Raw genomic sequence first — 17,705 nt, forward strand, 5'->3', positions numbered from 1 at the left:
TAACTCTTGTAACTTTATATAATTTCATATAAACGTTAATTAAAATAAAATTAGGGAATATAAATAGTTTTTTGTTAGTTGTTATTTAGAGTTATAAGGTGGATGTCGTCTAGCAGATGGTTGTCTTTGTCTTGATAAAAATGATTGTCCCGGACCTGAACTTAAAACTGCAAGTCGTTGATCTATTGCTTCTCTATGACAAGTTAAACCCAAACGATGAAATGCAGATATCATTAATTTTTCTTCCATTTCTTTAATCAATTTAGATTCTTTTAAAGAACGTTCCATATCTTCCATAATTTTACGTTGTTCTAAAATTTGATTCCTTAAAACAGCTACTTCATTAGGAGACGAATTGTTTTGCTTAGGATCTAAACTTTTTATAACGCTCTTTGCTTTTTCAACATATTTTTTATAACGTTCCTCAAGTGCAACATTATCGTACTCCCGGCGCGTCAATTTTTCTTGTAATGCAAAAACTTTCTGTTTTTGAGCTTGTAACGCATTTTCTCTTTCTTCAACTTGTAAAATTAAACGTTCCCTTTCTGCTTGTACTTTTCCTAGCTCATCTTGCAATTGTGTTATCTTCTGTCCTAAATTGGTATCAGTTTTATTGTCTCCATTTGACTGACTTCCCAATGCTTCTTCCAATCTATTTTCCAATTCAATTATTCTTTGATTAGCTTTGCGATTTTTATCTCTAAGTATATTTAATCTTTCCTCTGAATCTTCTAATAGTGCTTGAACTGTAGGTAATTTATCTTCATTTCCTTTTTGTTTAAGTTTCAGCATTTTATTTTCGTGTTGCAAACAGAGTAGTTTTTCTTTAATTTCAAGAGGAATCATTTCTGTATTTGTAACAGTACTGTCAGTACTAGGTTTTGCTATATTTTCTACTGCTTGCAATTGTGTACATTTCAATTCTTCATTAGTTTCTTTTAAAGCATCTCTCTCTACAATTAATCTATCTCTTTCTCTTTGTAAAGTACTTAGTTTTGCTTCCATTTTTTTCCCCTCAAATTCAAGTTTATCACATTTATTAGTTTGTTCATCCAATTTGTGATGTGCTTCAGCAAGTTGTTGTTTACAAACTTCTAAATGATTACGTAGCATTACATTCCGTTTTGATTCTTCTTCATAATCTATTTTAGATTGCAGATATTCTAAATTCTTATCTTCTAATATCTTAACTTGTCTTCTCAAATCACTCAAATCTTCCATTTTCTTTTTGTAGGATTCTATTGTTTGTTCATACTTTGATACTTTATCTGCTGTTTCTCTTAATGCATCTATTTCATCTTTCAGATGATTAGCTTCATCAGCTGCTTTTTGTAAATCTTCTTGCCTGGATTGTAGTTCCAATACTTCCTTTTCTAATAATTCTACTTTTAATCTATAATCATCTCTAGACGTTTCTACTTTAAATAATTCATCTTTCAATGTTACTACTTGTTTTCTAATACTAGAATATTTTAAGATGGAACCAGATTCTTCCGGATTTTCAAATTCATCTAATCTTTCTTGGAGTTTTTTATTTTCTGTTGCCAATGCTGCTTTCTCCTCTTGCAAAAGGGAAAGCTGTTGATCAAGCTCATGACATTTTTGCGCTAATTGCTCTTTCATATCAACAGTTGCTTGAAGTTCTGCTAATAATCTTTGCTGATTACCATCAGCTACATCAAAAGATTCAAAATTAAGACTAGTACCTAAACTTAATCTTGGTCCATGCATGTTGCTTTCCAATTCTTGAATACTCTGCATAATTGCTTGTTGGACAGTTTCTTCCATTCCCATAATTTTTGTTATATATTGTTGCTTCTGATTGCAATTAACTGCACATCCAAGAATTAACTGTAATAAACGGCGTAGTTCATGGTTATCACAGTGTTCACCAATTTTAGTTGCATCAGGTTTAATATAACCTGATAACTGTTGATTTAAGCATTCAATATAATATTCCATTATAGCCTCAACAATTTTTTTAAGGTTACTAACTTTCAATCGCCAGTTAGAATTAACATCAGTTTTAATTTTTGCTCTCCAAGCAGCAGTAAACCATTCAGGAGCAATTTGAGCTAAGACATCTGCTAAAGCAACACCATCACTTATATCTTCTGCTGTTGAATGAGGAGCTTCAAGATCAAATGTATCTAACCATTTAATCAAGTTGTTTAATTGTTGATCATCCATTATTATATATAATTAAAAACGTAGCGATTTAAATCATAAAAATATCTATTTGTATATCTTATAATAGGTTGTTAATCCTTTAAAATTCTAAGCGAGAAAACTTATTATTTACCTCTTGATTAATTAGTGTAGAGGATAGGGATACTTCTACCATCTTTGCACCATTGATTGATATCGTATAGTTATTTGTTTCTAATAAAAATGTTTTATAAATTGTACCAAAATATTATATTAACATTCCTGTACAAAAAATAAAACTAGAAGAAACAGATATATTGAGTTACTTTCCCTTTTGGTTAGTTTTGTGGTAAACTTACAAAAACCACATTATGTCTTTAAGACGATATATGTTGGTAACAGTAGTTCTTGTTTATACTATGTATGTTTGTTAACCAATGTCAATCAGGTACAGAAGAATCTATTCGTGAAATACATAATACAATAATAATACATAATACAAAGGCTTGAACATACATGAAAAACTATTGACATAATACGTGAATGAAAGTTATTCACATGTGTAAAAATGCGTTGCAAATTAGTATATATGCATTTTTGTAACAAAAATGTACAAGATTAATTGTTATTAAATTATTTAAATTATTATTAAATTATTTGCATTGTTATTAAATTATTTGAATTTACTACAGAAATATATTTGGACAGCTTTGTCCAAAATTTTATATCAAGTAAAAGTTTTTTAATAATACCATATATAACATCTTTTTGTTGTGTAATTTAAGTTTCATATGGTAAATTGATACAGTTATGGCAACTGAGTTGAAGGATAATTTAATAGATACATACGAAAAAGAAAATAGTAATCCACGTGCTGTATTTTATAAAAAACCAATTAAAAAAGATAATTACAACTTGGATGTAGATAACATTGACACTTTTCAAGAAATCAGACGTCTGAGATTGCTGCAATTTCAAAAAAAGTAAGTTTCTTGTATAAATATATTTATTATTACAGTTTACAAAAAATTTTGTGAACATAAAATAATAATGTACATTATTAGATGTCGAGATATTGCATTTAATGTTGGAAGAGGTATATTAGAGAAAGCATTTAATTCTGAAGATGAATGCGAGGAAGAGATGGAAACTCAAGAAACTGATAAGAAGAAATATCATTCCTTTAAACGTAATAAGAATTATGCAAATCAATTAATGATGTCTGAATGGATGTTGGAAGTACCTCAAGATCTTTTAGAAAAATGGATTATAGTTCCATGTCCACAAGGAAAAAGAACTTTATTAGTAGCATGTAAAGTGTGTTGAAAAAAAAAGTAATAAAATTAATATGTTTTATTATATTTTTTGTATTTTGTAGGGCATAACGAAAGCATATAACAAACGAGGTAATAATTTGAGTAAATTCTGTTCAGCACTTCCTGGTGGTAATTCATTTGAACATAGAAGTAATTGTACTATTCTTGATTGTTTATGGATAAAACAACAAAAGATATATTATATATTAGATGTACTTGCGTGGTGCAATCAGTCTTTAATAAACTGTGATGTAAGAATTTTTATTCTCAAATGTAGTAATATCAATTCTGTTTTATACATATTATAATAAGTTTTAATTATTTTTTTCAGACTGAATTTAGGTTCTTTTGGTTAAGAACAAAATTACAAGAAATTGAAGAATTGCACACAAGAGATACATATAGAAATAATTATCCTATGTTATCTTTACCAAATATCAGTTGTAATACTGATATAAGTTTAGCATTAGCAAATCTTTCCAATTTATATCCTTTAGATGGTTTATTATTTTATCATAAAGATGGACAATATACTAAAGGTCGTACACCACTTGTAACGTGGTTAAAACCTTTTATGTTACCTGAAGTACTTGGTGTTTCCATGCCATCACCACTTGATGAACAACCTGATGGTTACATAGATTTTGTACATTATATCTTTAACAGTCGAACTAAGAAAAGAAAGGAAGAATCAAAAAATCAAGTAAGTTCTTTTAAAGTGAGTATTAATTGAAGAATTAAATCATTTGTTTACTTTTGTTCATAGATGGATATTGCAGATGAAAATTCCTAAAATTTTTCTTTTTATTTATATAAACGAGCTTCTTAAAAAAAGAAGTGAATTACAATTAATAAAATATAAAAGATATTAATAGTACTATATTTTACGAATATAATTTGCATTATGTTATACAAATTGATTGGCAATAGTATTTGAAATTTAACAATAATGTTTTACACAATCTGTGATGTTTTAAAACTTAGAAAACTACATTAAAAACAAAATAAATACACATATTGCAGAAAGACTGTTATAAACATTACCAATATGTTACAAAATTTAAATTTCAAGATTTAATGTGTGAAACGTATCAAGGGCTTTTTCGTTTAAATATAACAGAATACGATTCATAGTATCTGTGTTCATTACTTTCATCTGAAAAAAAAAGATACAAATATATTTCTAAACATTAAGCAATATGGATAATGTAATTTATTTACCCTGTTTTCCATTATTGTAATTGTAGGAAGATGAATCTTGTATAATGTACATAGTCCTAATTCAAAACCAGCAACTTTTAACATTTCAGAATATAAAAGTTCACGAAATTTTTCTATATGCTCTAGATTAAAAGCAATTTCAAGATTTGTTTCATCATCTTGATCCTTTATAATTCTAAAGGAAAATTAATATAAATATAAAAAATATAGTTTATTTCTATATTCTTATTATATATATAAAATAGTATTTAACAATATATATTTACAGTTTTTTAAAAACTTACGAACATACAATGTTAATATTTTTATTAAATCCAAAATTAGAAACTTGATTGTAATTGTATCCGTATTTTTTAGTTCTGGTATTCTATATTCCATACGAATTTCATCTGCGCTCTTTGTTTGTTTTTCTTTATTTATTGGAGTAATTATAATTGGAACAAGCCATATTAAATCATCCTCATGTACAGGTAATGCAATAATCATGCAATCAAACATATGACTTAACACATTATGGACAGTTCTTATAGCACCAACTGTGCCACGACATAATAAGAGAGGTAATCTTATAGAATTAGTAGTTAATTTACTTTTGGTTGTTCTCCATGATAAAAGTACTGCTTTATAAATACATTTCTTTGAATTTGTTTCATTATTGTTACTTTCAGAATAAACTTCAATCTGCAATAACAAGGGATTACAATTTTGTACATACATATATTTTGAATAAAAAATTATACATTTTAATGATATTATTTTACAAAATAGAATATCAATTTTTATACCAAAAACTATCATAATTTTAGTATTTAAGTTTTCTGAATTAATAACATATTTCTCATTCTTTTAAACACTTTATTTGTTGACACTTTACCTTTATTGGTGGTGGATCTAGTGGACTAGGTCTTAATGATATGTTTTCCATAACACAGAATTTTGTATCATATGTAACATCTTCTTGTGATAAATTTTTTGCAATTTCTTCTCTTAATCGTTTTGCATATTGTTTCAAATATACTTCATCTTGATAAAAATTAAATAAAGTGGAAACTCCAAAAATAGTCCAAGTTTTATGTAATAATTCTATAAAATATGAAGCATACACATAGGTATTAGATGTTGTTAAATTTAAATTTAGAAATTTCAAAACATCAATATGACAATTATAACTAATATACCTTCCAATGCGTCAAAAGCTTCAAATTCTTCTTCTGGAGCAGAACTAGCACATAAACTAAATTGTTGCCTTGTTCTTGTTCGAGGTATTGTGTGAATTATACTACTAGTACTTGGCAATATGTTTTCCATATTATCCTCCATTTCATAAGAAAATAAATTTAGAATTAAATCTTAATTAAAAATTATATACTACTGTCTGAAAGTTTTAATTTTGAATCGAAATCGTACAGAAACATTATAAAATGTATATAGCATTAAGTACTTGTACTAGGGAAATTTTATATTAAATATTACAATTAAAGTAACTACATATTTAACTATTTTTATGGTATATTATTCCTACATACTATATGATATTAAATTTTTAAATCCATGACGAACCGTTTTTAATACGAAAAATTATGTATTTGATGTTATGTAACATAATGTTTATATGACTTATTAATATACATATTACGCATTTGCTTTTCTATATTAATTTTTCGCGAATTATTAATAATAGTTATGAATCTATTAGAAGAGTAAGAAATTCTTATTTATATAAATTAAAAATATGCTACTTAATTATGAGAATAGCCTTTAATCTTTCTACATATGTAATAAAGTACATGTGTATGTGAATTTCAGTAGTATTGAGAAATTGAACATCAGTGTGTATTTATGTCATCTCCCGCGCAAAAACGTTAGGCGTTTAATGATATTTATTATTTAATTTCTTTCAATTGTAGATAACATTTTAACGTCTGAATGTTAGCTACTAGAAAGTTATGGGTACAATAGAGATAACGTTTCCGTTTGGCGGACAACCAGGAAAAATATTGAAATGGAGAGTCCGGATGGATACTATGATTTCAGCGGGTAGAGTGTTGTTTTTGTATCAGAATGTTATTCCAGGAACAGAAGATAGTAAAGGTCCTGAGAAGAAATATCGGGCCACACGATTTGGTCGTATTACAAAAATTTTAGCAAAAGAAGGAGATATAATTCAACCTGGGTACACATTGTTCTTAACCTTATGAGATTTCTTAATGCATAATTTATTCTACAAATAAATTTTAATATGTATGAAATTCTATTAAAGTGACATCATTTAAAGAAATAGCTTCTTTTTACTAATGTTATTCTTATATTTTTATCTTAATACGTATTAATGATTAATGTTACAGGCAAGTGATCATGATATTAGAAGGATGTAAACATCCTACTGTAATGAAAGATTTATGTGCTGAATGTGGTGTAGATTTAAGAGTCGAGGGAATTGGTAAAGAAAATGAAAGTACAAAAATATCACAAGCTAGTGTACCAATGGTACATAGTGTTCCAGAATTAAAAGTATGTCCAGAATTGGCTGAAAAGATTGGAAAGGAAGATGAACAACGTCTTTTGAGTGATCGCAAGTTAGCATTACTTGTGGATCTTGATCAAACAATTGTTCATACAACAAATGATAATGTTCCTCCTAATATGAAGGTATAAATATACATATAGCGTATATCAATAATGGTGAGGTTACTAACATATTTCTTTCAGGATGTTTATCATTATCAACTTTATGGACCAAATTCTCCATGGTATCACACTCGTTTGAGACCTAATACCAGACACTTTCTTTCTGAAATGAGTCGTTTATATGAATTACATATATGTACATTTGGGGCAAGGAATTATGCACATACTGTAGCAGCATTATTGGATATAGATGGAACATTATTTTCTCATAGAATACTTTCAAGGGACGAATGTTTTGATCCTGCATCAAAAACAGCTAATCTTAAGTACGATTATAATTTATAATATATTTATAATATATTTTACATATTATATTAAAATATATTATAAATAAATACATATTTTATTAAATAACTTGCTATAGGGCTTTATTTCCTTGTGGAGACGATTTAGTATGCATTATAGATGATAGAGAAGATGTATGGCAAGGATGTGGGAATTTAGTTCAAGTTAAACCTTATCACTTTTTTCGTCATACTGGTGATATACATGCACCACCAGGGCTAGAAAAAAATGATATATCTGTTTTGCCTGACTTACAAAATATAAATGAAGTTTGTAATGATGAAAATCCAAGTGAATCAGATAAAAATGATGCATCAGAATTGTTAAATGAAGGAAATAAAATTGATAATAATCCGGAAAAGGAAATTAAGGATAAAGATAACGAAAGTGAACATGAACTTGTAGAAAAAAATGAAAATACTAAAGATGACATCAAGAATAATGACAATCTAAATCTTGATTCTAATAATGAGAACAAACATGAAGATAAAGCATCAGAAAGAGGAAACGAAAATTTAACATTATCTGAATCAATACAAGATATTAAAATCGCAAATAAAAATCCAGATGAAAATAATATTATAGATGAAGATGATGACGATTACTTATTATATCTTGAAGATATTCTTCGTAGAATTCATACTAAATTTTATGCCACTATAGAAAAAGAAGGTGGACGGAAATCATTAAGAGATATTATTCCACGAGTACGGGCTCAAGTTTTAAAAGAAGTATACTTAACTTTTAGTGGACTAATACCTACTCATCAAAAACTTCATCAAAGTCGAGCTTATAAAGTTGCCAGAGCATTCGGTGCAGAAGTGGCACAGGTAATATATTAATATTTTTTCAGTAATATATTAATATTCACAGTATTTTAATGATTTTAATGATTTATTGTATTTTAGGACTTGTCAGATAAAACTACTCATTTAGTTGCTATCAGACCTGGCACAGCAAAAGCTAATGCAGCAAAGAAAAATCCAAATATAAAAATTGTAAATCCAGATTGGCTTTGGACTTGCGCGGAACGCTGGGAACATGTTGATGAGCGTCTATTTCCACTTACTGCAAAGGTATAGGTACTATAAACATGACGAACTTGACACTTTGATAAAAACATGATAAAAAAATGATAAATACAAAAATGTCATATTTGTATTAATAATTGTATACTTTTAGGCACGTGCTTCTAGAATACCACCTCCACATTGTAGTAGTCCAGAACGTATAGAAGAATTAGAAAATAATATAGGAGATAGTTTTGCTAATAGTATTAATCCGTTAATGTCATTCACACCAGAAGAAATAGAAATTATGGATAAAGAAGTTGAAGAAGATATGGATGATCAAGAATTAGATGCACCTGTCTTTGATACAGAGGACATAAATGATGATGAAGAACATGATAAAAAAACTCGTCACAGAGATTCTGATTCTGATGATTCACCAAAACGTGATCGTACGTGTAATTTATATATTTTATTTTATTAATAGAGTGTATTGAGTAATATTTTCATTAATATCTAGTAATATTTTATTAATAGGCAGTAATGCAAATGAACCAATAAGAAAGAAAAAGAAGCTTTCTAATGATAGTTCGGATGATACTTCAAGTGAGAATGATGATACTCCAGACGATGACGATGATGATCCCGTAACGCGTTTTAGAAGAGGCGAAAATTTACCTGATGATTTAGATTTCGGTGATAATTCACAAGATTCAGTTGAAGATTTGGAAATAATGGATAATGAAGATGAACGAGAATGGAACGAAATGGGAGCAGCGCTTGAAAGAGAATTTCTTTCTGAATGAGTTATTACAAAAGTTGCTTGTTTCGCATTGATACATTTTAACAATCAACCATTTTTAAAACAGCACGTTCGCAAAATTTTGATCCAAATAATTGGAAACAATTTTGTAACAAATTTAAAATAATGTATAAATTTAATAAGCTAAAATACAAAAAAATCGTTTTGTATTTGATTGAATTTAAAATATACGCATAAATAACATTGTAATTGTAATACATTGTAATTTTAATAATTATTTCATAATTTTAAAAAATTATGATTGTATATTAATTATGTAAATAATGAATATATAAAATTAATTCATTTTTATTAAAAAACTTTTTTCTTAAAAGGTAATATTAAATAAAATAAACATGTATTTTTTTTGTTATTATAATCTAATTTTATATATATTATTAAGCTTTTTCAATATATCTTTATTTATTAATCATTAAACATATATGTGAATTATTTATGAGTTATGGGTTCACAGCATATGGGTCATAATCTTTTGGATCATCACTATATTTTATATAAGTTTTCTTATCTGTAAAATCTCGTTTGCCTGCTGTGATTCCTCTCTCTGGTGCTTCATCATATTTATACATAGATTTTAAATCTCCAAAAAGTTTAGCATCTTCTTCAATATGTTCCCTAATTTAAATATAAAGTTGTAATTTTAAATAAATTATCTTAGATGATGTAACAAAAAAAGAATATACCTATATCTTCCCATGACAACCTTTTTACCAGTGATAGGATCTGTAATATCACCTAATGGATAAATGACATCAACAATCTGCAATCAAATTGAAAACAGAAATTATATTAAGAAATTATAACAATATTAATAAAATATGACACATACATTTTTTGTAATATACATACTTTGTGAGTAATAAGGCGGGTTAATTTTTGTGGTAAACTTTGTATTAAAACTGTATCGCCTGTTTTGCAAAGTTTTTGAGGATCGGTGGCATAAATAAATTCATATTTGGTAAAGTACTGAAATGTAAAATGAAAACATAACCTCAAACTAAACACAAAAATGCTTTGAGTTTACGTACCATTGAAAGATATGAATCAAAATCTGCTCGTTGTATTCGTATTTTTGCAGCATTTTGTTTAGAAGATGGTACACATACTCCTAATAAATAGGTCAATGCTTGCTTTCTTGCGATATTGTGTGCCATTACTACACAATTGTGATATTTATGCCTAGGCATACATATGCATACATACATCCATACATACATATATATATATATATATATACTATACCTACCTTAGCATGGATTGGAAAAGTAGTTTGTAACATAATTGATTTTATAATATTTTTGTTTAATTACTTCATTAATCACTATATGCACTCTAACAGATTTAACTCATATTTTTCATTCATCATTTTTTAAAAGTACTCTAGCTAAAGAGTTTTAGTTGTAAATCTTGGTTTCAGTAATTGCAATATTTCATAGAATATTTTTTATTTCCTTAGTAATCTTTTAATTTACCATAAATTTGTAGAATTATGCTAATTATTTCGAAGATTAGTAGTCAATAATATATTTATGTTTCACACGAAAAAAAATATGTATAGCATTTATACATCTTGGATTCTAAACAGATTCACCATCATCAGCATCCAAGAATACTCCAGGGATCCATGGGCTTTAATAATAATTAATCTCCAACTACTAACAGCGCAACTCTAGTTTTCGATAATGGGGCACTCAATTACGCGCTTCCTTAATTAATAACATCATAGATACTGAATATACATAGTTCAGGTGAGGGAAGAGTCAGTAAAAAAGTGCATGTGTTGCATTTCATTTCATCACATTATTTACTTGGTTGGTGTTTTTTTTTTTTTTTTTATTTTGACATAATTTTTAATTTCAGTCACAATTTCATGTTTTCTTTTGTCTCATTGTGGCGGGAGATAAAGGATCTACAATGTGTCAAAATCGCATGAAGAAGGAATAAAATCTAGCGATACAGAAAAAGTTTGAGTTGATAGGAGACAACATTTTTTGCACAAACATTTATAATCAGATCGTTGCTGCAGATTTTGGACAATTGCTTAGAGGAAATATCATTAGATATCGTGAAAAGATTCATGGGACATAATGAACGAAAAATGAGTATTGTAGAAAGAGATCATGGAAGGTCTTGAACCAAGACCGAATATTTTGAATTGTATTACTTTTATCCTTTATTCGTCTCTTCTGTTCTATGTATTACGTGTGTATATGTATGTACTTATGTCCCTCTGGCATCTGCAAGTTGTGTTGTTATTGCAGGATATAAAGGAGCAGGGGAATTCACGGGTGATCGCTTTGTGAATCGGCGACCGAGTCGTCAATCAGCCAGGAAATTCCATTGTCGGTGAAAAAATCGGAACAACTATGGGTCGGTTGTAGTTGTTGCTTCTGTTACAGTGTATCTTCTTCCTATAAATTCGTTTTTTTTTCCCCCGAGCTAACAATTTGTCGCTTATAGGACCACGAAAAATAATATTTGATGTGTTCAAACAAAACGGAAGTGTGGAGCTAAAAATATAACGCAATTATTATGGAAGTATAGGTTCGCGGTATATAATTCAAAAATTGACATGCGATTTATTGACGGTGAATATTTATAATGAAATTAACAATGTCATCGGTTTATGCTTAGCGTATATAATCGCAATGCAAGTTTTAATTCAAAAGCCTGCCTGCATCAATTCCCGTTTTTCCGATGTGTACTTATCTGCATTTACATATAAATATGATCGCTCTTGCGATTCCATCAGTCGCAATATACATACGGTCAAAATGCATAAATTAAATTCGTTTTGTTATGTATGACTATTCGTATAGACAGTTTACGCCAAATGTATGCGTGTAAAAGAAAATTCAAATAGATTATATTTACTATTTCTTGTGATTGTTAAAAGAAATAAGATAAAAATGTATTTGTTATAAAAAAAGAATTCATTTTTAAATGTAAGATAGAGTAAAGGGAAGAGATTTAAAAAAGCGGTAATTTATACTCCAAATGTTTATTTTTCACGTGTATAAATTCACGCATAAACATGTCACAAGGGTGAATTTTCCGGAAAGCACAGCTGCGACGAAGGCGAGAAGGGTGAGCAAGAGTATATTTACATATGTAATCGGTCCCTGATTTATGGTTGCTGAAAAGAGAAACAGAAGGTTTTGATGCTTTATTTTCAAATTTCGACATCTATATAGTACTACAGATTAATCATCGGAAACAATAGAGACGCTATTAGCTTTATCTTATTTTTACACTCTTTAATCTTCGATCGTCGCTGTTACAAACGTATTCATGTACAAACGGCAATTATTGTATTTCAAATTTGAAGATTTTCTGCCATTTGTTACATGACCATGGTATTAGTCAAAAGTCGAAGAAGCTCTTTGAACACTTTTACTTTCAACGTGATCGTTGTTGCTCTCGTTGCACGTGCAATGACTTTGAACGGTTCCCTTCCGGGAAGAGCGTCAGTAGAACATAAAGAGATTTTATAGAATGTACGTGATCTCCATAGGATTTAATGGTGTTGATGCACGTGAAACAAAATGTCACGGGACATTACACTCTCTTCCGGTTCATCTGGCCGATAGCTTTGTCCATGCATAAACCGCTGTCTCTTTTCACCTCCTGTCCCGCCTTTCCTCTGCCCCTCCTGTCTGTCTCCTGAACGTGGTTGCTAGCCTTTGAAATCTATTTTCATTGTATGTAATAGCTTTTTGATGCCGAAGCTCAATGCGACGAGGCATGCCGAGTGCATCGTTCGGTTATTGCGGTGCATTGATTTCTGAAAGGCCAGCTAACGTTAGCCTGATGCACGGCTTGTACAACGCAGGCAGGAAACTCGTCTTCGATGTTATCCATTTTCCAGATTGCGAGACAGAATAAAGCGAATGCGTGCAAAATACTCTGTTTCTTCCTGCTTTTTTAGCCGATAATACTCACCAAGCATTTATCGCGAAAAACTTCGCGCTCCACCTCCTCGGATTGTACGCCCGTGCTATATCGGACAAACTCCCAAAATGCTTTTTCTATTTTCCTCTTTTTTATGGAATCGTGATCCATATAAATGGAATCAGAACATACGTTTCTATCTCAAACGATATGATTTCGTGTCAATCTAAATCTATGAAGTCTTTTCCATTTCTTATTCAGCAAAACTACGTTTAAATAAAGTGGATATTATATATTTAGACGTGAAGAATTATATTTTGCTGTAACTTGTTTGAAAATGAAAACATTTGCAAACGTGGATATAGAATAAGTATATATTTTTACGTTGGCATATTTGTACGTATAAATACGTATATGTACCTGTTAATAACACCTATGAATACATATATGTATATTTGTATGCTTTACATATTTACATATATGCTTTCAGTCTTTATCGTATATGCTAATTGTAATTCAGCCATCGTTTTATAACATTTGAATTGCAATAAAGATTCTAGTAAAAAAATTGAGCGTTCAAATACAAACGAAATTGGCGCTCGATCGAATTACGTAGGTGGCGCCACAGTACCGCGAGTTCGCAATCGATATATCGAGCGACTGCGATCAAGTCTGTAGTGTAACGGTCGCGTCGGTGCGTTTCGTTTTTGGCGCGTGGAAAGTTCGAAATATCGTGTTTTTCGCGTAAAAAAGGGCAAAAATCGGTAATATTATGGCGTGCAAGTCAAATTTAATCGCTGAAGAGATACAAGAAGCAGTTACGATGCGATTGCCACACAATATCTACGTCAAATATACATCTTCAAATATCCTCGGGATTCGGCATTTCATTTTATCTATCTGGTATTTAAAGGTAAGTCACGCAATATTTAACAATTTTCAAGCGATATTACGTGTGGCTTAGACGATTTTGAAAAAAAAGAGAAACAAAAAACGAAAAGAAAGTTTGCAAGACAGAAGATATAACTGACAGGAGAAGGAGCCCCGTAAACCAGTCCTGTTTCGAGCAAACGAGATTATCGTTGTAAAGTTACTATCTAACGAATTTATGAAACGCTACACCGTCGAGTCCCGATTTAATAACCGCACGCTTCTCTGTTTCTCTCTTGGTTCTCCATAGTAAATTTTCGTTTGTATTTTGCGATTTAGAGAGGGTAGAGGGGTTAGGAAGAAGTAGAGGGGGGAAGAGGCAGATGGGGAGGGATAGAAATATGGCGGAAGTACCGGGAAAAGACAGCGAGTTCGAAAAACGGTAAAAGGTCGAAAATATTGGTAGAAGGGAAGAGGAGCCATTCGACAAAACCGAAGGAATTCCTTTCTTCCACTTTTCCTCACTGACTCTCTTTCAAACCTCACTCCGTGATCCTTGAAAGGAGATATCGTCGCTTAGCCTTTTCCTGTCGGTGTCCTCCCGGGGATGAGACCCACTTCGCGGGGGGAGGGGGGGGGGGGGTTATTTCCGACCTACAAAGGTTTGTCTATGCCGTGTGGAGTAAGGCCGAGGTATCGTCGAAGGATACAAATGTCGGCAGATGTGTTTCCTTGGTGAAAAATTTCTAGTTCGACCGAGTCGGGCGAGCGCAATTTATTTTTATAGGTGACTCGACGAGGCTCGCGGCTCAGTCGAATATTTCAAACGTCCGCTTTTCATTTTGCCGTTGCTACTAGATAGATACATTTTAACGACGTGATCATTTTACGAAAATACGTCAGATCTCCACCTCTTTTCCCTATTTTCGTCCCTGCCACTCTCTCTCTGTCTTCGTCTCATTTTTCCCCGCCGGGGAGAATCATTCCCATTCGGGGAATACTAGCGCGCGGAACACGTAACGAATGCCCCGGTCAAAAACGCGGTTACGAATAGAGAGGATCAGTTGGCGGTGGATTTTTATTCGCTTGTCCGTGAAACGAGAAGTCGAGCTGGGAACGACATGAAATCCTTGACGTTAATCGCATCGGGCATGTGTACGCACCTCGAGTGAGTCTCTCAGTGGCGGACATTTATTACACTGTGGGTAATGCTTTTCCCTAGGCCGTAAACAGGCCATAATTCACGGATCCGCTTCGACTCTAGATTTTACAAGAATAATTGCTGCAACATGATATTACCACGTACGGCTTCGTTCGTCTCTCGTACAATTTTCCGCTTTAATGCATAACACAATGTAATGAACAGTAACTACCGTTTCTTTTTTACGAAAATAGAATCCATTCTTACATTTCGCGTTTTTTTTTCTTTTTTTTTTTTACGAATATCAAGGTGTTGAGAAATAGCTCTACATCACTAACAACTATCCCTTGGTCGACTACCTGCCACGAGTGGCGTTCAGTTTGCGGTCAGTTAGTGGTTAGCAGTGGTCACTTTCTCTAAAATCGTTCCTGACAAACTACCTGCCTACCGCGGATGTCTCTGTGGGGCTTCTCTTTCGATTTCAACCAGTTTCAACGACAACGCATGTCCTTCAACTTAACCAAATACTTTTGAGATCACTGTCTTTGCCTCTCAAGTGATTGGGATTTATTTGGAATTTATTATTAATTTCAATGTTTAAAGAAGTAATCTAAAGTACACACAGACAAGCCAACAGTTCATAACAGTCGACACAAGAAAAAACTATCCGTTGCTTTTTGATTCCCAAATTGTGCCTCTTCGTTCCCGAGAATGTGTTTCGAAACGCGCTCCGACGCGAAACACGGACCATTTCTTCTGAAACATCTCTTACAAAACTAGTAGTATAGCTCAGAGATACGACTCTTCTTCCCTTGTTCTGTTTTCATTACTTTTTCTGAACCGCAGTCAGCTACTTATAATTCCGACGCAGCTCGTGTACATGTGTACATTGTACACACACGAATGAGTAACGAGCAGACAAAGTGCTTAACACGTTTTACCGAAGTACAAAGGTTGCTCCGTATCCGACAACTTAAGATGTGCTCGTATCTCGAAGACGTGCCTTCGTTGATTCCACTTTTCCTTCCTTTCCGTGTTTTGTTTTACCGTCGTCTACCGTAACTCGTGTTCTCAACCACGCGCAAATGTCATTTGCGGACGTGCTTTTGCACGGCCGCACGTACCACATGCTCGTATACACACACATACACACACAAACACACACACAGACACACACTCTCTCTTTTTCTCTCCCACCCCCTGTGTACACGGTTTCGAAAAACACGTGCATGTCCATGCACGGACACGTATCGGAACGTATATGCGCGTGCACGCGTGTACGTTACGTACGCGAGGAGGACAACGACCACACGGCGACGTCGACGTCGACTACGTGTCTGTTTCCATGGTTACCATAGACGTGGGACCAGGGCCGTACGCCTTCAACCCCTCTTCGATGATGATGTGCCGGAGGATCGAGAGGGGTTGTCGAGGAAGGAGCTGGCCGCAGGCGAATTAAGAGTTCGAAAAGCTTCTATCTCTCCGGTCTGCTCCCACACCCCGCCAGGATCTCTTCTTCCCTACGCTTTCGCTGCTTTTCTTCTTTATTTATTCTGCCCCTAATCACGAGCCTGCCAAGTAGCTTTCTCGCGTAGCTTGTCGCCTCTTGATAAAAAAATCCTGATTACATAATTCCCCCGACATCAATTTTATTCTAGTCAACGGAATTCCCCCTGGAGATTCCATTCAACAACCAATAGGTCCGCTAGGGGGTTTGCTTTCTTAATGATCGGTCGATACGTTATTTATTCGCCGCTTCAGTTTTTCCGATTTACTCGCGCGTAATCTACAGCGCGCGGCATTGTGATCTTCCGTTCTCTCGTTATCGTCGTAAACACGTAAATACCGCTAGCAGCGTGCCTTTATTGTCGCAAAGATTGAATAATTCTTGCCGTATCTTTTTTTCGAGTTTAATCCCGCGATGTTTTTTGCCATTTCAACAATTCTTTGAAGCGAAATAGGTACAAAGTGTTGCTTTACGAGTAAAATTCTGCGGAAACGGGATTTTAAATATTCTCGTAATTGAAATTCAAGCGGCAAATGCGGGGATGAAGAGAGAATGCATTATCCACCATAGATGAGATATATTCGTTTTTGCTATTGTAAGAACAGTGAACACGTTATGCACGTTCTAATTTGATAAATTATCGAGGAATATGAATAAGGTGTTCTACGATTGTGTTCTAATTACATTTCCTCAGCTATGTGTGGCAAGTTTCATAGAATACGCGTAATGATAACAACGAAACTAACGCGATTGCTCATAGTGATTATCTTGAGCAGAAGCGAGACGACTTTTGGAGATCGAACGG

At 32.1% G+C, this 17,705-nt stretch overlaps 5 protein-coding genes across 10 annotated transcripts; 2 read left to right on the plus strand and 3 right to left on the minus strand.

Moving 5' to 3' along the window:
- Window positions 1-74: 74 nt before the first annotated feature.
- Window positions 75-2,718, minus strand: LOC122527213 (protein Hook homolog 3). 3 transcript variants are annotated; one of them, XM_043651200.1, is made up of 2 exons: window positions 1,996-2,717; window positions 75-1,851 (listed from the first exon to the last, which is right to left on the minus strand). In XM_043651200.1, exons 1-2 carry the CDS (start codon window positions 2,188-2,190, stop codon window positions 82-84), a joined length of 1,965 nt encoding a protein of 654 aa, XP_043507135.1. In that variant the 5' UTR covers window positions 2,191-2,717; the 3' UTR covers window positions 75-81. The 3 variants fall into 3 exon arrangements, with proteins under 3 accessions (XP_043507135.1, XP_043507136.1, XP_043507134.1); XM_043651201.1 differs by having other exon boundaries at window positions 75-2,150; window positions 2,303-2,716; XM_043651199.1 differs by having other exon boundaries at window positions 75-2,718.
- Window positions 2,719-2,828: 110 nt separating this feature from the next.
- Window positions 2,829-4,597, plus strand: LOC122527214 (snurportin-1). Its single transcript, XM_043651202.1, has 5 exons — window positions 2,829-3,131; window positions 3,213-3,465; window positions 3,527-3,715; window positions 3,796-4,167; window positions 4,231-4,597. The coding sequence occupies exons 1-5, from the start codon at window positions 2,959-2,961 to the stop codon at window positions 4,255-4,257; spliced, it is 1,014 nt and encodes a 337-aa protein (XP_043507137.1). The 5' UTR covers window positions 2,829-2,958; the 3' UTR covers window positions 4,258-4,597.
- LOC122527215 lies at window positions 4,324-17,146 on the minus strand. Of its 2 annotated transcripts, XM_043651205.1 has the most exons (6): window positions 17,134-17,146; window positions 5,864-6,056; window positions 5,560-5,768; window positions 4,978-5,366; window positions 4,686-4,860; window positions 4,324-4,620 (listed from the first exon to the last, which is right to left on the minus strand). In XM_043651205.1, exons 2-6 carry the CDS (start codon window positions 6,003-6,005, stop codon window positions 4,525-4,527), a joined length of 1,011 nt encoding a protein of 336 aa, XP_043507140.1. In that variant the 5' UTR covers window positions 6,006-6,056; window positions 17,134-17,146; the 3' UTR covers window positions 4,324-4,524. The 2 variants fall into 2 exon arrangements, with proteins under 2 accessions (XP_043507140.1, XP_043507139.1); XM_043651204.1 differs by lacking the exon at window positions 17,134-17,146 and having other exon boundaries at window positions 5,864-6,264.
- Window positions 6,434-9,660, plus strand: LOC122527212 (RNA polymerase II subunit A C-terminal domain phosphatase). 3 transcript variants are annotated; one of them, XM_043651197.1, is made up of 8 exons: window positions 6,434-6,514; window positions 6,593-6,858; window positions 7,031-7,334; window positions 7,395-7,639; window positions 7,738-8,488; window positions 8,567-8,734; window positions 8,841-9,120; window positions 9,206-9,660. In XM_043651197.1, the coding sequence occupies exons 2-8, from the start codon at window positions 6,632-6,634 to the stop codon at window positions 9,472-9,474; spliced, it is 2,244 nt and encodes a 747-aa protein (XP_043507132.1). In that variant the 5' UTR covers window positions 6,434-6,514; window positions 6,593-6,631; the 3' UTR covers window positions 9,475-9,660. The 3 variants fall into 3 exon arrangements, with proteins under 3 accessions (XP_043507132.1, XP_043507133.1, XP_043507131.1); XM_043651198.1 differs by having other exon boundaries at window positions 6,468-6,858; window positions 9,209-9,660; XM_043651196.1 differs by having other exon boundaries at window positions 6,473-6,858.
- LOC122527217 (28S ribosomal protein S17, mitochondrial) lies at window positions 9,874-10,693 on the minus strand. The gene is made up of 4 exons (XM_043651207.1): window positions 10,520-10,693; window positions 10,341-10,457; window positions 10,175-10,251; window positions 9,874-10,106 (listed from the first exon to the last, which is right to left on the minus strand). The coding sequence occupies exons 1-4, from the start codon at window positions 10,676-10,678 to the stop codon at window positions 9,932-9,934; spliced, it is 528 nt and encodes a 175-aa protein (XP_043507142.1). The 5' UTR covers window positions 10,679-10,693; the 3' UTR covers window positions 9,874-9,931.
- Window positions 17,147-17,705: the final 559 nt, after the last annotated feature.

The sequence above is a fragment of the Frieseomelitta varia genome, unplaced genomic scaffold (genome assembly GCF_011392965.1).
Source record: "Frieseomelitta varia isolate USP_RPSP 00005682 unplaced genomic scaffold, Fvar_1.2 scaffold_213, whole genome shotgun sequence".
Taxonomy (NCBI): Eukaryota; Metazoa; Arthropoda; class Insecta; order Hymenoptera; family Apidae; genus Frieseomelitta; species Frieseomelitta varia.

What these genes read in the sequence shown, in the direction of transcription:
- LOC122527215 (XM_043651205.1), bottom strand. Translation starts at nt 6,005, where the DNA reads ATGGAGGATAATATGGAAAACATATTGCCAAGTACTAGTAGTATAATT. An exon ending in AGCTTTTGACGCATTGGAAG is followed by an intron (nt 5,769 to 5,863) that starts GTATATTAGTTA and finishes CATATTTTATAG; the next exon opens with AATTATTACATAAAACTTGG. An exon ending in TTAATAAAAATATTAACATT is followed by an intron (nt 4,861 to 4,977) that starts GTATGTTCGTAA and finishes ATTTTCCTTTAG; the next exon opens with AATTATAAAGGATCAAGATG.
- LOC122527214 (XM_043651202.1), top strand. Translation starts at nt 2,959, where the DNA reads ATGGCAACTGAGTTGAAGGATAATTTAATAGATACATACGAAAAAGAA. An exon ending in CTTTATTAGTAGCATGTAAA is followed by an intron (nt 3,466 to 3,526) that starts GTGTGTTGAAAA and finishes TGTATTTTGTAG; the next exon opens with GGCATAACGAAAGCATATAA. An exon ending in AGGAAGAATCAAAAAATCAA is followed by an intron (nt 4,168 to 4,230) that starts GTAAGTTCTTTT and finishes TTTTGTTCATAG; the next exon opens with ATGGATATTGCAGATGAAAA.
- LOC122527217 (XM_043651207.1), bottom strand. Translation starts at nt 10,678, where the DNA reads ATGCCTAGGCATAAATATCACAATTGTGTAGTAATGGCACACAATATC. An exon ending in TTGATTCATATCTTTCAATG is followed by an intron (nt 10,458 to 10,519) that starts GTACGTAAACTC and finishes TTTACATTTCAG; the next exon opens with TACTTTACCAAATATGAATT. An exon ending in CCCGCCTTATTACTCACAAA is followed by an intron (nt 10,252 to 10,340) that starts GTATGTATATTA and finishes ATTTGATTGCAG; the next exon opens with ATTGTTGATGTCATTTATCC.
- LOC122527213 (XM_043651199.1), bottom strand. Translation starts at nt 2,190, where the DNA reads ATGGATGATCAACAATTAAACAACTTGATTAAATGGTTAGATACATTT.
- LOC122527212 (XM_043651197.1), top strand. Translation starts at nt 6,632, where the DNA reads ATGGGTACAATAGAGATAACGTTTCCGTTTGGCGGACAACCAGGAAAA. An exon ending in GGAGATATAATTCAACCTGG is followed by an intron (nt 6,859 to 7,030) that starts GTACACATTGTT and finishes TTAATGTTACAG; the next exon opens with GCAAGTGATCATGATATTAG. An exon ending in ATGTTCCTCCTAATATGAAG is followed by an intron (nt 7,335 to 7,394) that starts GTATAAATATAC and finishes TATTTCTTTCAG; the next exon opens with GATGTTTATCATTATCAACT.